Below are 16,972 nucleotides of genomic sequence, written 5' to 3'. Positions count from 1 at the left end.
AATGCTGAATCTTTCAACTCACAATTGACCATAACCCCTGCTCTGAGAACTTTGGCAATTTCTGAATTATCTGAGACTGCGAATTTTAGGTTTGCTCTAGAAGGAAAAGTCCTATGTAAGTACGGCACTTACAAGATTCCAAAGTCTACCTACGGTAGATATCTTCGTGCGGATCTTCTAGACAGGGAATCTCGTCATACAGTAACATTTGTTGTGACTGAGATCTACCTTTCAGAGTTTATTGAGGCCTTTGCAGTCAATGATTTTGTTCGCCTTGAGGGTGCATGTGTGAAAAGGGCAGTTGCCAAGGACGATGGAACTTGCTTGTGGGCTTTGTATGCTGATGCTACGACTTTGGTTGTCAAAGCCGAGGCTTTTGGCTGCTGTCTTCAACTTTATCCTGAGCAGAAAATCAAAGAGTTCTTCTCTCAAAGCACAAGTGCTGCTGAATTTGTTTCAACAGTTGCCTTTATTGTTGTCAAAATAGAGAATGCTGTTAAAAGCGATGGCACTCCTAGCTTTCGTTTAATTGTGGCAGATGGACCTTCAACAAGCGATCGAGCTAGTGTGAGTGTTGATAAAGCTTCTTTGCAACACAAATGTATCTTTGCTCATGTTTGCATTTTGATGGCAGCTTTTCTTTGTCCTTACTCAACGGGTCAACTATCAGTTTATGGTGCACGAAGTAAAAGAAGTTGGATACTACTCATTTGTCGCTCGTAACATCAATGTCTTCAAGCATCATTCAAACACCCTTAGTGTAGTGGACGCTACTATCTTGTTCCCACTTCCTCTCTCTTTGGCTAGTGTCTTCCAAGAATACTTGCTGAAACATGTCACAAACCTAGGCTTTGGGAAGAAGGTAATTGCTGTGTGTGCATATATTAGTAAAAAATGAGTTTATGTTGTTTTTATGGTCATTGTTGAATTTGCAGGTGTTTGGTACGTTGGAGATTGTGAGTGTGAATAGCTTGGATGTCGAATACTCGTGCGGTGTGTGCAAAGGTCTCAATGTGAGTCGGCAAGCGAGTAACCCATTTTGCTACTCTTGTGGCAGACTCTCTACAATCACCAAGCAGCCTGTGTTGCCCGCTAAATTATATCCCCAAGATGGAGAGGTTGTTTTTGTTATCTTGCAAGGAGCTGTAGTTGATTCTATTCTTGGATTTTCTCGTCCATTTTTGCATCTCTTTGATCAAAGCTTGGTAGAGTTAAAATCTTCACTCTTGAACTTCAAAAAGGCTGGTTGGTTCACTATTGACAAGGCGGGACAGGTTACTGCATTTAAGGGTGCGTAGTTTGTGTTCTTGATATCAAGGTTTCCCTTGTTGGAACAATGGCATATGATATCATTTTGTACGCAGATGGCAAAAATCTACATGTTGATCCTATATTTACTTGTAATTTTCCAGAGAACAAAGATGTTTTGCTAAGTTTGCTTCATGGTTTTCACTTGTCCCTCTCTTTGCAATGTCTTGAATCCAAAATTGTGAATGAAATGCTAGAACAAATAGAACTAAAAAACGAAGATATTTTGAAAGTGTGGGTTGATCCTTGGATTGTTGATGTACAATCACTTTCTTTTAATCGAAAAGAATTTTTGACGTCACTTTTAGGTAGTCGGCATTCGTCAATGATGCTAAGTGTGCACTTGGTAACTTTGTTTTGCAAGATGTTCTTTGCAATGTGCAAAATCTACTTTTACCAAAGCGATGTTTTAAATGAAGTCCGTTGTTTCGGTGCACGTGAATGTGCAACCTCATCCACTTGTCCAACTTTTGTGGTGTTGAATTTTCGTGGCTGTTTTTTATGGTATCCGTGTGGAGATTATCCACCCAAATGTAAACGTTGTGTATGTAGTAAAGAAGCTACCTTGTGTCTAACAACACTTGTCGAAACTCATGATGTCCCTGTCCAAGAAATTGCCTTTATGTTTTTGCAATTGTTTCCAAACTCTTTTAGTGTCAAACACGTGAAGACAAAAATTTATAACATGTCCAAGTCATCGCGAATTTGTCAAAGAAGGTCTACCGTTTCATCTAGTAGAACTCTTCTGTATGTCAAGACGATTGAAGATGTCCCTGCTTTCGCTTGTGCTTCGTGTGGTTCTCTCTTGTTTCGCCATAGTTTGCGTAGCATGTCAAAAGTGGAATTTTTGCTTCTCAAGAAAATAAAATAAATGGTCATTGGTCAAAAGAAAGAGTTGCAAGTGTGTTATTCATGCAAGGCTGCGTTGAAGAAACAAGAAGAACCATTGTTTTTCTTGAAAAGAGAGTTTCAATTCAATAGCAAAATACCCTCCGTAGAAAAATTGAATTCAGTAGAGAGTCGTCTTGTATCCTTGCGCATACCATTCGCACAAATTCGAGAGCTAAACTTCGAAGGTCAACTTAGTTTGCATGGAAGCATTGTGAATGTAATGGCGGATCTATCACGAGTTCAAAGGGTGTTGCCACATTTTTCTGATGATCAAGCTTCTATCCTTGTAGAAATTAAACGTAAGCTTGAATATGATCATGCTTATTTGAGTGGCATTGTGCGCCCAAACTGTGTTCTCCAAGCTTTGGCCGACCTTTTGGCCACTCCGTTGTACATTGATCATGGTGTTACAATTGATATGTCTTGGTCATCTTCTTTCACACTCCATGCTGATCTTGCTAATAGTCCACACCAAGAAGATATTGACGATGAGAGTAATCCTGCGGATACTTTGGTGCATGGTATCTACTCTGCACAACAAGTTGTGGACCATAATTCTCAAGTTGCAAGTATAGCCCCTTGTGAGGGATTTAGTCCATTAAGCATTTTTTATGATGAATCTTGTGAGGAGTTGTCATTTCCAACATTGTTTTTTGGTCAAAGAAGAAAGTATCATGTGTTGGCAAAGAAAAAATATCAAAAAGTAGCACAATGGGAGCTTAAGAATGTGGATAGACGATTTGCGAGCAACATTGAAAATCTTTTCTTCAAAACAATGAAAATTATTATTGCAAAAGTTGTTGGGTCTATTTGGGTACGCTTACGCAAGGGAAAATTGCAGGGTAGACAATTGCAGGCAAAAGATGTTCAGGCGAGCACTAACATTGAACAGCTTCTATCGTCTGAGCTTGGTTACCATGATTTTCAATCACTGCGCACATCAATCAACTACAAAGTGAAGCTCAAGCGAAATGTGTTTGCAATGATCCGTCAATTAGGCCATTCAACTTTCTTTGTTACATTTTCATGTGCGGAGCAAAGATGGAACCCTTTGAAAGATTGTTTGTGCAAATTGAATCTTATATCAAAGAGGCAGACTACCCAAACAAAGCTTCATTCATGCGTGCACTTGTCTGTTGCGATCCTGTCACAACAGCTCGATACTATGTGCATAGATTTCTGCCATGAAACAGGAGTTGAAGCGCAATAACACCATCCTTGGTGAATTAGTGGATTACTTTTTTGTGACTGAATTTCAAAATAGAGGCAACCAACATGATCATGGATTTATTTGGGTAAAAAATGCACCTCTCTTTGGTAGTGCCCCAGATAATGATACAATACGTTTTGTTGACACACATATCACTACAAACATGAATGTATTACATGAGTCTCTTAGAGGCGTACAAACTCACTTTCATCGCAAAACATGCAAAAAACGCAAAAGCATGTGTCGCTTTGGTTTCCCACGTCCTCCCTCTCGAGAAACATTGGTGCTATATCCACCCACATTATCCCAAACAGAGAAAGAAGTACTCTTGGCCAACAAAAAATGCATTGAAGAACAATTTCTTGCTCTTGGACATGATTCAACTATGTCATATGATGAATGGTTGACCTCTTTGGGTATGACGGAAGAAGTATACAACCAATCCCTTTGTATAAGCATCACAGAGCCAACACTGCTCTTGAAAAGAGATCCAAAGGACATTTACACAAACAACTTCAACAAAGAGTTGTGTCTTCTATGGGATGCAAACATTGACATTCAATTTATTTTCAATGGCCATGGCACTGCTGCATATTGCACATCATATATGACTAAGAATGACTCAACTGCAAGCAAAACCATCAAGAACATACTACAAGATTGCAAGAAAACAAATGTGCCAACGTTAGATCGATTGAAAAAAATTGGCAACGCTTTGATCAACACACAAGGGATGACATCACAACAAGCAACATATATTTCTCTTTCATTGCCCTTACATAGTGCAAGTAGACAATTTGTGTTTATCAATGCACACTTTGAAAGCCAACGCACATTGCTCTTAAAACGAAGAGCCACTTTGAACACTTTGAATCTTGATGATACAAGTATTTTTTTTTTACGACCTTGTGACCAAATACACTCAGCGCTCAGATAAGCTAGCACACATATGCTTGGCTGATTACGCAAGCAACTACCAATACGTACGTGGCTCCACTCATGAATCCAAGAAACCTCGAATCATTCGGTACGCTAACTTCAATGTAGAGAAGGACAAAGAGCAGCATTACCATGAACTTTGTTTGTTGTTCCTCCCATTTATTGGCGATGAAAAAAACTTTGAGACAAGTGTTGAATGTTGGAAAGACAAATATGCCATAAACTTTACAATTATAGATGGGAATCGTCAAAAGTATAGTAAGTTGGAACTTGAAGCAACAAGCACTAAAACACTTTCATTGCCCTCATCCTCAAGATCTGAGCATAATGAGCCTTACAAATATGAGTTGGCCCTTGATATTCAAACAAGGAAGCCAACCACAAGATCCTTCCCAACATTTTGAAAACTAGCATTGTGCAATGAAGAATACCACTCACTTATCTCCAAGTTGAACATTGAGCAACGCTCCCTTTTTTATGACATCATGACTAGGAAACGCTTGCAACCAACTCAACCCAATCCATCTCTTTTTGACAAGAGGTGCAGGAACAAGAAAAACTTTCACTTTGCAAGCAATCATTCAAGGCTTGATCTGCCACTACAATAACTCTCTTGAATTAGATGTTGAACTCCCCTCAACATTGCTAATAGCATATACAGGAAAAGCAGCTTTCAACTTTGGAGGCACAACAATCCACTCAGCATTGCGCTTGCCCCTTGTCTTCCAACCAAGCACTTCTCTTTCTTCCGAAAGTCTTGCCGAACTCTCGCAGCTCTATAAAAACCTCAAACTGGCTGTGTTTGACGAAGCATCTTTGATTGGAAATAGACTCTTGCGGATCATAGACACAAGACTACGCTCAATTTAACACAATCACGAAGAGCCGTTCGGCGGGCTAGATGTCATTTTTTGTGGTGACTTATGCCAAGCAAGCCCAGTTCGAGACCGCTGGATATTTAACGAACCACAAGATTCTCTGCAACTACTCTCGCCTTCGTTCTGGCACGCCCATATAAAATGCTATGAACTGACAAAAACAATGCGTCAATCATACAATGACTTCATTGATGTACTCAACAGAGTGCGCAAAGAGAAACACACAAAGGAGGATTTGTTACTCCTGAATACCAACCATTGCAATAAGGTCTTTGACGAATTAACAACACCCCATTTGTACTTCACCAATAACTTGAAGGACTCACATAACCACCTTGTTTTGAGAAATTGCATACTCACGCATACATTATCCATGCAAAGGACAACATTCATAAAACTTGCTCAAAAAACCTTGTCGTGCCAAGCACCCCACAAAACACTGCAGGCTTAGCCTCGACCTTGGAGCTTAAAGCAGGAATGATTGTTGAGATTTGTGGTGGGAATATCGATATCTCGGATGGTCTTGTGAATGGCACAGATGGAATTCTCAAACTTGTGCAAAGCAAACCTCCATCCCCTATTGCATGGATAGAGTTTTTTGATTGCTCAACAGGCTTCAAACAACGACATGTGCACCAACACCTGAACACGCTTTCCATTGACCCCCAATGGACACCAATTTTTCAAACAACAAAAGAATTTTAGGTTGGGAAAAATGCATTGAACATTGTGTCTCGAACCCAATTTCCAATCCAGGCAGCCAACGCACGCACTATCCATAGATCACAAGGCTTGACAATGAGCATAGTGGCCATTGATCCAACATCAATAAACTCACATGGATTAGTCTACACAGCTCTTTCTCGCATCAAAGATCCATCAAACCTCCACATTCTCAATCCAATCCAACCATCTCAAATCAAAGTCGACAAGAATGTCCTTGATGAGCTTAATCGCCTTAGCAATGAAGCCAAATGGGAATACTTCACAAAATTTCCATTCGCATACAAACACACACATCATATCATTCAATCATTGAACATCGTTTCTAGTAAAAAATACCTTTGCCATATCAAACAGGATTTGAATTTTGCAAGTTCCGACATTTTGTGCCTTCAAGAAACAAAACAAAAAAATCCTTCCAATGATCTTGCACCAGAGTTTAATCATGTCCATCGCCACAACAAAATAGGTGTTTCAATCTACTACAAGACTTGCATGAAGTTGCAATCTGCGAACACAGTGCTTGCGCCAGGAATAGAGATCATTCAAGTTGTCTTAGGCATCCATGAACACCTTGAATGGGAAATCATATGCATCTACAAATCTCCAAAAATCTCATCAGCCTCGTTAGTGTCACAACTCTGTACCTTGCTACAACAATCACATCCTGAACGAATGAGTGTTATTATGGGGGACTTTAATGTAGACAATGACCCCACAAACAAACAATATCATTACTTGGAAAGAGAGCTCCAATCATATGGTTACACACAACAAATTCATGATGTAACGACTGTGTACAACTCAAAACTCGATCACATTTGGATTAAAAATCCCCCTGCATCATTCATAGCAGGCACACGGTTTTGCTTTTGGTCGGATCATTCATCCACTCATCTTATGATTCCTAAATCGTTCTAATCACTCCCTTCCTCCCTCCCTTCCATCCCTTCATCTCTCCCTTCCCGCATCCTCTCCACAAAAAGAAGCCATCATTCCATACATTATGCTTTCCTTTATCCTATCAAAATACCACTTTGATACGCTTTAATCCTTCATCGCGGTCAACATTTTTTCATGTAATCTGCAAATCACTTTCTCTATGGATCAATATGATTACCATCCTTACAGTTTTCTATTTCATTTTCATGTTTTTTATTTGTTTCATATATAGGCAGGCCTTGTGATTTTGTCACTTGTTATTACTTGAAATGTTTAAAGTTGAAAGGTTGAAAAAGAATGTTAAAAATTGAAAGGTTGAAAAGGCTCAGAGATTTCAAGCTTCAAAGAAATGAGAGATTTTATAAGGTTTTCTTTCAATTGAAGCAATGAGTGACACATGGAGGGTCTCTCCTTCCTTGAAAAATTTAAGTTGCTTCATATATAGTATAGATTCTTCTTGTCAATCGGATGGCCTTGGATGGAGCTTGCATGCCAACCCTTGATCCCCACCAAGAAAAGGGTGTCAATTAGTCTCGTTGGTAACCCTACACATTTCCACAATCTGTGCCACCTTTCATTTTAGTTTGATATCATTCTACCTTTTTTCATTAAAAGTATCTCCTTCTCACTCGATAATCATTAGGATACTCTTTCATTTTTTTTTGGCTTGGCTTCGGTGAGCAAGGGAGCATGCAACGCACTTTTGATCCTAGAGTTGTAGGTTTTAATCAGAGAGTTTTTTTTAATGTTATTACTTGCATCGCATATTGGGGGACCCTTCAAGACATAAAAATTGTGCTTTTAATGCCATTTTGATAGTAAATAAGCGTGCTTCTTTCTGATTGCCCTTCTTTAGGGTGTGCATGTGTGTGTGTGTGTGTGTGTGTGTGTGTGTGTGTGTGTGTGGGGGGGGGGGGGGGGGGGGGGGGGGGGGGGTCACTGGCATGAACCCGGGTGGTGTTATGATCGAAGCACAAGACAGTGGTACAAGGGAGGGACTTGATACTTTTGATAGGAGCTTGCCACTAAACATGAATACTAATTTTGTGCTCGCAGCAGAGGGCAAGAAAAGAGCTAATGAATCATATGCAAACACCTTCGGTCTTGAAAATGTTTTGAAATCAATTTCCTTTGGTGTGCGTATCCTGGCTGAGAAAATCTTGCACGAGGCAATCAAGGTCAGTCGAAAGAAGGTTAAGGATGGGTACGTGATGCATGCTGAGCTCAATCCAAAAGCAACGATTCAAAGCTTAGAGGCTTGTTGTGGTCACTTGATGGATATGGGCCATTGAATGATGTCCCAAGGCTTATGGGAGTGGGTGACTGTAGCAAAGAATAACCAAAATGCGATCTTCCAGTTCAGTGCGATGGACAAAGGCTTCTATGCAACAAAGTGTGCCTCATAGCAAACTCTTCAAGACTTGGTTATCAAAGAAGCCATCTAGAGGGCTTCCCACATTGCTTATATGATTCCATGGACACCCAAATTCTATCCGAACGAAGAGTTTATGGAAAATTTCCCGATGTGGGTTACGCTCAAGGGTCTCCCTCTTTGGCTTTGTGACCATGTGGACTCTATTGCTTCAATGATGGCCGGATTTTGTTCATTCCAAAGCTGCAGGGGGTTAGGCCGGGCTTGGATGTAAAGGTATGCGTTCTGTGGAATATGAGTAGGCCTATCCCAAATATCTAGATTTGAATATAGGAAGATTTAGTGCCTTTCAGCAAGAGGTGGTGTTTGATTCTTTTCCCAATGCTTGCTACAAATGTCGCAGAATTGGTCACTATGCTAGGAACTCCCCCGAGCCGGAAGCTATCTGCAATCTGGTGATTAGGTCAACTTGGAGGCATGTCACTCCGGAGGCCAAGTCTCCCGCGGATGTCAGCAAGCCGAAAGAAGAGGCCAACGACTAGGATATGACTTGTGAGGAGAAGGTTAAAAAGACTATCTGCCCAATGGAAGAGATGCAAGAGAAGTCAGTTTTGAACGTCGAACCCTCTGTTGAGGCTATGGCGACCATTGAAACCCCTAAGCCTGATGTTAATGTCAAAGACATTCAGAACCAGAAGCTAGATGTCATTAGCCATATTGTAAATGTTCCAAGATCTACGACCAACATTAGTCTGTTTAAAAAGAAGGAAAGAAAAAAAAGGTGCTCTCTTGGTGTTGTAGCATGCCTCTGTATTTTTGGTTTGTTGGATCTTGGTTGAAGCCAGGTTATGTTCAGTCGCTAGTATGCCTCTTGGTTGTATGTTTTCCTCACATGGGCTTGGTGGGTAAGGAGATTGATGTGGCAGGGCTTTCTCTTTGGTGGTTACCCCAAGACAATCTCAACTTTATATTTCCTTTTGTTCTAGGTGGCTCCCATAACAGCTAAAACTCGGTTTCACCCTTCATCAATCTCTCTGTATTTGGTTTTGTGGGATGTGGTTGGTGGAAGATGACATGGCTCGATGGGAGCATGGTTTTTCATTGTAACTTGTTGGTTTTCTTTATAAAAACAACAAATTTATACTCACTATTGTTGGTTTTCTTTAAAGAAAAAAACAATTTTATACTAACAATTTGAAAGAAGGATACTCTTTCAAATTAAATCATAACTTCCACATTTTTTTTCCCACCTCAACTTTTCACTCCCTTTCGTTTTCGAGTTCCATAGGAGGATATCTCAAGATTCCAAGCTTAAACAATTGCCTCTGAATTGGAGGCACATATTTATATATATATTCGCTCAAAATCGCTTTGCTCATTTAAGATTTCAACAAAGATTCCTTTTATACTTTCTTTGTACTACGATGCCTTGCTCTGCGTGCAAACCGACAAGTGTTCAAGAAAAATCATTTTTCCAAATATAAAAAAATTCCTTTCCTTGAATTTGCAAAGAGGAAATTTTAGAAAATTAAGCTACTTTTTCAAGTTTTTACACTATTTTTCTCTCTTTTGGGGCAAAATTTATCCTTTTCCCCTCGCCCTCAATTGGCATTTTGGAAATTGAAAACGGCACGATATTAAGCTGAGACACATTTTTCCCGAACATTGCGTGACCCCTCCCTCAGTTGGCCTCGGCCCTCCTTCTTTGTAATCCCCACATGACGCAAACAACTGCCTACCATTAAACGCGAGGAGAAAATTCTCTCCCTCCTCTCTACATTGGCTCTCATAGACGGCATTTGTCTCTCTTTCATCCACATGCCATCCTTCCCTTTTTCCTCCTCAAAGACATACCAGCATCTCCATAAATTCTTTGCTAATGCAGCATGTCAAAATTATTTTTGGCACAACTACCTACTTTGTTAGAGTAAAGCTTTCCTTGCAATTCTCGGTTGATGCTTGCTCCTCCAATGCTCGCTAACAGTTGCGTCCGCCCCTCTTCTGCATGCTAGCCCTCTGCTATCCGACGCTGCGCAACCTTTCACCCTACAATATCCCTCAATTCACTCTACCTCGTACACCTTGTCTAGTGGCACCATAGCCACCACCTCCATCTCAATCTCCTATCTTCGTCGTTTGGCACCTCGCGTGTATAGACTAGCCCCACCTATGACACCTTGAACTGGCACACCTAAGTTATTGCCCTGCCCATTGACCCCCTACTAACCATTGGTGGCCAGGCACCCATCCCCTCTCCCAACGACTTGTTCTCATCTACTACGCCTTGTACAACCCATCCGAAGAGAGAGAGAGAGAGAGAGAGAGAGAGAGAGAGAGAGAGAGAGAGAGAGAGAGAGAGAGAGAGAGATCCATGTTTTCTTTTATACTCAATCAATGGAAAGGCTTGACCACCTAGTTTTCATTCATGTTTAACCTTCCGCTTCCATGCACTCGCTCGCAGATGTCAGTGGGAATGTTACACATGACTAAGACGAAATAGCTAGGATGATGCTTGACCATCTAAGCCAACTTATTGGCCAATCAGAGAACCGCTCTCAAGAAGTGGAAGAAGCCAAAGCGACCTTACTCAGGAGTGTCAATAGGAAAATTCCCCCACCTGAACCTAATCAGCTTGAGATGGCCCTTTTCGAAGAGGAATGCTCGCTTGCATTGCAAGCTCGTGGCAAGGAGAAGTCCCCTAGGTGGGACGGCCTGACCACAAAATTCTTTTGGGAGAATCTCAAGGCCCCCGTCACGTGTATGGCCAACCAAGCTTTTGTCAGTGGGTCGTTGGATCCTAGTGTGAAGAGAGGCCTTATCAAGCCTACCCCGAAACAGGTGTGTTGCTCGCATCTTAAGCACTAGCATCCCATAACTATGATGTCGGTGGCTTACGAAATCATTTCCAAGGCTGTCGCTCTTAGAATTGTCCCCCTCCTTGACAGAGTCATCTGTCCTCATCATCACGGATTTATCAAAGGAAGATCAATATATGACAATATATTGACTGGGCATTGAGTACGCAACCTTCACGAAGCAGGAGTGTCTTTTACTTCAGCTTGACCTGGACAAGGCCTATGATAGGATTATGTGGTCCTTTATTGAAGATGTCATGAAAGCACTAGGCTTTGGGCCTCGCCTCTATCGACTCATACACACTCTGGGTACATGCAGCCATTCTAAGCTCTTATTCAATGATAGAATTGTGGGCTCCTTTGAAGCCAAAAGGTCTATCAAGCAAGGGTGCACCCTGGCCCCTTTTTTATTTTCTGTTGGGTCGCATCCTCTAATTACGATGCTCGAAGTTGCTGTTGAGCGAGGAAAAAATTCAAGGTTTAACTTTGTCCGGCATACAACAACCAGCTTATGGTCAAGATGTTTTCGGACGACTTCCCCCTCTTTTTTAAAGCCTACCCTCAGGTACTAAGGAAGGCCCTTCTTTGGCTTCAGGATCGAAGTGTAGTATTGAAAAGTCTAGATTGATATCTCTGACGAAAACCGATACATTTGATCCATCGGTCTGGTCAGGGGAGATTGTGTCTAAAGGAAGGATATTTCGGCATCTGGGTGTCCCCTTGGGGATAGACGTTACACACAAGCAAAGGTTCCAGCGGGTCCTCAAGAAGATCCAAAAAAAAAAAGAGAAGGTGGGAGTTTATGTTCCTTCCCTTCTAGAGTCGAGTCAAAGTGATCAACTCATTTATGTTTCCCTATATTGCCAACCAGCCCACTCCTCAAAATAGCCAAGTGCAATTGGAAGGAGTTTTTGAAACTTGTCAAAAGGTTCTTATGGAGGAACTTGAGAAGCTTCTTGTTAACAGAGTAGTAGAAGGCATGGTCAGTACAGTGATGCCAATTTGCGAATCTACTTTTGAGTGGAAAGCTTGGAAGTGGCCTCTTAGTAGTCATTTCTTTAAACCTCATACCAAGGGCATTTAGCAAGTGTTAATACACGAGGCGGATTGATTCGTCCCATTGAACAAGCAGTGGAAGAAGCAATGGATGGAGACTAGATGGGTGGAGGTCATGAAGAACATCTGGATTTCACAGTGGCCTACTTTTATGAAGGTATTTTTGTGGAAGGTTCTTTGGGGGGCCTTGCCGACAGGTATCAAGATACAAGCACGCGGATTTGGGTCCAATAGATGGAAAAGTGTGCAAATGGGTACATAGAACGCGAAAGATAGGGTTTTCCAAGAAGGATTTGTGCCTCAATGGCAAGCAGTTTTGAAATTCTGCAATGCTTATCTGTACTCAAGTGTCAGAGACTGTTTCTTCAACAATATTTGGAAGGTGAGGAATTGCCACGTATTCCATAGTGACCTCTTTGTGGTGGCTAGCTTCTCAGAGATTGTACAAGAGAGTAAGGAGATAATATGTGTGGTAAGTAAAGGGTATAACTCAAATGATTGGATTAGAGGTTGCAACTCACACCATCCGGTTGAGGTGTGTTGTTTAATGGCTTAATGGGTATGTCTAAGTCTTGATGAGCTTGAGGCTGCTTTGTAAATTATTTGTGACATTTTAATACAACCACCACTCACAATTTAAGTTTTGCATTTTTTTTAAAAACTTCCCTTTCCAATCCTTTCCCATTTCACCTTTTAATATTTAAAAAAATGCTCATTTGAGCTTGATTTGAGTTAACTCAAAATAATACGAGCAAACCTTGGCATATCCTTTGCATAGGGACATCAAGCATATACAAAATAGTCATTTCAATGGCTGCAATGCCCTCCTAGGGAATTGAGACCATTGACCCTTTTTAAAGCTATTTGAAGGAATTTCTATTTCCCGAGATTGGGGAGACCTACAAACATCGAATTCTATTGATTAAAGGAGGTTTTTCAAAAGAAGTTTTGTATGAGAGGTTTCACGTTTACTCGAACGCTGAATTCTACAAAATGGCATAGCTTGACGTTGGATAGCGTATAAATAAAATCTTGATTTCGGGGCACTGCGAGAATCGAACTCGCGACCTCTCGCACCCGAAGCGAGAATCATACCACTAGACCAAGTGCCCAACATGAACGCAGAGAAACAACGACTACTATATTTAAAAATAAAACTCTTCATTCACGTCAGCCGTGCCGCCGTGCGTGGGATTATGCGTATTCAGACGGTCAAGATGAAAAGGAGTTGCTTAAGAAGTACAACTAGCAATACCGATTTCCGGCAGCAGCAGCGATATTAGATATCAACACATAGACGGATGCATCCTCTGGGTTTAAAACAGAACATGCCCTGGCACCGAGCAACCCTCTTTCCACATCATGAGTTTGACACCCACTGAGGAACGCCAACCACATTGCGGAAGTCAAGTCACACGGTATGCTTTCAATCACCTGCTCAGCCTTGTCCAAATTCGCGGCACGAGCTAGGATATCAATCAAGCATACATACTGATCCTCCAGGTGTTTCAATCCATGATCCGTACTCATACACACAAAGAGGTGCGAGCCCTCTTCGACTTCTCCTGCATGGCTGCAAGCTGTTAGCATACTTGTGAAGGTACTTCGATCAGGTTTAATACCTTCACCCTGCATTCGAGTGAAGATTAAACGAGCGCCTGAAATATCACCATTTTGAGCGAATGCACTTGTCATGGAATTGCAAAGAACAAGGTCCCACTCTCTGATTTTTTTGAACACACTCCTCGCATGAAGCATAGTTCCACATTTCCCATACATGCTGATCACGGCCGTCGCTACAACAAGGTCTTGCTTGAACTCAGCAGTAACATACATATCATGAATGTCCTTCCCATCCTCAAACACCGCCAGGGTTGCACATGCATCAATAGCGTGCACATAAGATATTTTGTCTGGCCTGACACCACTAGATAGCATCAAATAAAAAAAATTCAGTGCTTCCTTCTCATGTTCATTCTCTATCAATACAGACAAATAAGCATTCATAGCTGCGATGTTTTGAGCAAAAAAACTATCCAAAGCAGTCTTCGCCTTATAAAGGTCACCGCATCTTCCATACATGATGACAAGCGAAGTTTGAATAAAACTGTCCAGTTGGTACCCAAGATAAAAGAGAACAGTATGAATATGTTGCCCAGGAAATAAGCGATTCACGCATGAACATGCATCGAGGACAGATGCATAAGTGATATCGTCGGGCTTAAACCCTTGGTTCTTCATGGAATGAAAATACTCCAAGGCATCCTCAATGTGATTGTTACTAATAAGAGATGCTATCATCACATTCCACGCAACCACATCCAAAGAAACCATTCCCCAAAAAATCTTTTCTGCACTACATAAAGCCTTGCACTTGCCATACATGTGTATAAGAGCAATTTCGACCATGCTATCACTGCAAACACAATCAACCACAATGCTGTTGTGGATAGACTGCCCTCCTTCCAAGGCCTCCAAACTTGCACAAGCATTAAGAGCAGATACAAAGGCCATGTTATTGGGTCCAACCCCTGCACCTCGCATACCATCATACAAACGAAGGGCGTCATAATATTTCTCATTGTGACTAAAAGCAACAACCATGGAAGTCCAAGAAACCGTATCTCGGAATGGCATACTCTCAAAAACAACCCCAGCAAGATAAAGGCTCCCACATTTTCCATACATGTTGAGAAGCGCATTTTCTAATGTACAGTCTGGTAAAAACCCACTGTCATTAACAATGGCATGAATCCTTTGTCCCTCTTGAAGGAAGCAGTGCCCTGCACAAGCTTCGACAGCACCTAAAAAAGAAACGCTCGTTGGTTCAATCCCTTCAGTCAGCATGTTTTTCAAGAGAGAAAGAGCAGCTAGGCTGTGGCCGTTTTGAGCATAAGCTGTCATCATAGCATTCCAACAAACAGTATCGCGAATAGGCATGCGGTCAAAAACATTAGCTGCATAGAGCACCTGTCCACATTTCCCATACATGTTTACAAGCGTAGTTCCAACTACAATGTCAGATTCCAATTGCTGAGCTACTATAGAGGCATGCACCTCAATTCCCTCTTTCAAAAGTGCCAGATAGGAGCATGCATTCAGAACACAAACAAACGTGATCTTGTCTGGCTTGATGGATCCTGACACCATCTGACAATAAACATCCAAGGCTTCTCCATAGTGGCCCGATTGTGAAAGCACTCCAATCATGGTGCTCCATGATACAACATCACGGAGTGGGATCTTCCAGAACAACTCTCTCGCAAGGTCTAGCATCCCATTTCGGCCATATATTTTGATGGCTATATTGAATGAGTAAATGTTTAGATTAACAAGCTTTTCAAAGAGAATCCTTGCATCTTTGACTTGCTCACAATTACCATACATCTCAATCACAGAATTGGCAAGAAATGTTGATTCTTCATACCCGAGCATAATAATTTGGGTATGCACAAGATGACCCTCATGAAGCTCCTTGGCTTTACCTCGTCGTCGAAGAAGGGTGGAAAACTTTTCTGTCATTCCTTGATGCTCCTTACAGGAATCAACCTTGATGTCTTCTTCAGACAGGCATGTGTGGTAAAGGGCCTGTGATTTCCATGGTACTTGACCCAACTCGGTGACTGCATGACATGATCGATAAGTGCACTGAAACAGTTCCTGCTCTTTAAATCTCCCCACCCTTGGCAAGAAGTCAAGTTGCTTGCTAGTCAGATGTTCTGTGCCTTTCATACTTATAAGGAAAGGATATACATATGCCACTCAACCATGGTTCAAATAACAAAACTGTGGCAGGGAAGTGAGTAGGCCTCTCCATCCTTGTCACGTTCCCAAACAGCCTGTGTACAATCCAAAATAATCATCCTTAACAATGAGATAGCTGTGCATGGATCACCAGAGCTCAACCTCTTCAAGGAAGGGCTGCATGCTAAAGAAGGCTCAAATGAACGAAAATTGATGCTGAGCCTTCACCCAATAAATAGGAAGAGGAAGGGCTGAATCACAATTCTATGGAAATGTAGTAATCCCATTGTATCAGAGGATAACTAGTCTCAGTACAGCTAAATTATATCATGTACAGAGAGGCATACAGCCTTAGAGCCCTCCCCCATAGACCCTTTAAACGAGCTGTGGCGAGGAAAGGGCCCCCGATCTGTTGTTGACTGCGCACGTTCTCGCTGGTGCTTTGTTCATCTGCGGGTGGTTGAAGCAGAAATTTGTTGTTCCCTTTCCTTTTTGGTGAATGCCTTAAACCATCTGACCTCAGTTTCTATCTGACATCGCATGCCCACATTGATACATAGAAAAGAGGAAGCTGTCTCGCCTTCACTACAGAAAATTTTGATATTGTGGGAGACGCATGTGTAAGCAAGAATGGACGCTGACACAACCACATCGCATCGACTCTATCGCACTGTGCATGGCCTCCAGAGTCCACACACAAAGCCACGCCAATTTTCGTGCGTGCGCGGTGTACAAAAAAGAGTCGAAGACAACGGTCCAAGTTCGACCTTCGCATTATCATCTCCGAGAACAAGATGATCCCTATGACAATGTAAATTTGAGGCAATACCTCATCATAGAGATCAATCACCTTATTACTTCGTTAGCTATAAGGCTCCACGAGTGAGACTCCCTCTTCCTACGGTGGCAAACAGACTATCAAAGTATGAAAGCTCATTGTTGTCTTCTGCATTGGTGGTGTGATATGAAGGGGAGTTACACTTGAGCCACCCCACAATCAATCTCTCTCTCGCTTTCTATAGTAGTACTCAGCAATGGCCAACAATGTGTAGTA

General features: G+C 41.7%; 2 protein-coding genes and 1 non-coding gene across 3 annotated transcripts; 1 reads left to right on the top strand and 2 right to left on the bottom strand.

Moving 5' to 3' along the window:
- The first annotated feature begins 673 nt into the window (after window positions 1–673).
- On the top strand, window positions 674–1,298 carry LOC147438518 (uncharacterized). Its single transcript, XM_086484123.1, has 3 exons — window positions 674–862; window positions 936–997; window positions 1,058–1,298. Exons 1-3 carry the CDS (start codon window positions 674–676, stop codon window positions 1,296–1,298), a joined length of 492 nt encoding a protein of 163 aa, XP_086340249.1.
- An 11,916-nt stretch (window positions 1,299–13,214) lies between these two features.
- TRNAP-CGG (transfer RNA proline (anticodon CGG)) lies at window positions 13,215–13,286 on the bottom strand. The gene has a single exon. It is a non-coding gene; the product is annotated as a tRNA-Pro (tRNA).
- A 132-nt stretch (window positions 13,287–13,418) lies between these two features.
- Window positions 13,419–16,675, bottom strand: LOC147438516 (pentatricopeptide repeat-containing protein At3g02330, mitochondrial-like). Its single transcript, XM_086484614.1, has one exon. It carries the CDS (start codon window positions 15,904–15,906, stop codon window positions 13,420–13,422), a length of 2,487 nt encoding a protein of 828 aa, XP_086340740.1. The 5' UTR covers window positions 15,907–16,675; the 3' UTR covers window position 13,419.
- Window positions 16,676–16,972: the final 297 nt, after the last annotated feature.

The sequence above is a fragment of the Adiantum capillus-veneris genome, chromosome 16 (assembly GCF_014529385.1).
Source record: "Adiantum capillus-veneris isolate H3 chromosome 16, ASM1452938v2, whole genome shotgun sequence".
Lineage (NCBI taxonomy): Eukaryota > Viridiplantae > Streptophyta > Polypodiopsida > Polypodiales > Pteridaceae > Adiantum > Adiantum capillus-veneris.
This window is presented reverse-complemented; position numbering and strand designations above follow the sequence as displayed.

What these genes read in the sequence shown, in the direction of transcription:
- LOC147438518 (XM_086484123.1), top strand. Translation starts at nt 674, where the DNA reads ATGGTGCACGAAGTAAAAGAAGTTGGATACTACTCATTTGTCGCTCGT. An exon ending in ACCTAGGCTTTGGGAAGAAG is followed by an intron (nt 863 to 935) that starts GTAATTGCTGTG and finishes TTGAATTTGCAG; the next exon opens with GTGTTTGGTACGTTGGAGAT. An exon ending in GTCGAATACTCGTGCGGTGT is followed by an intron (nt 998 to 1,057) that starts GTGCAAAGGTCT and finishes CTCTTGTGGCAG; the next exon opens with ACTCTCTACAATCACCAAGC.
- LOC147438516 (XM_086484614.1), bottom strand. Translation starts at nt 15,906, where the DNA reads ATGAAAGGCACAGAACATCTGACTAGCAAGCAACTTGACTTCTTGCCA.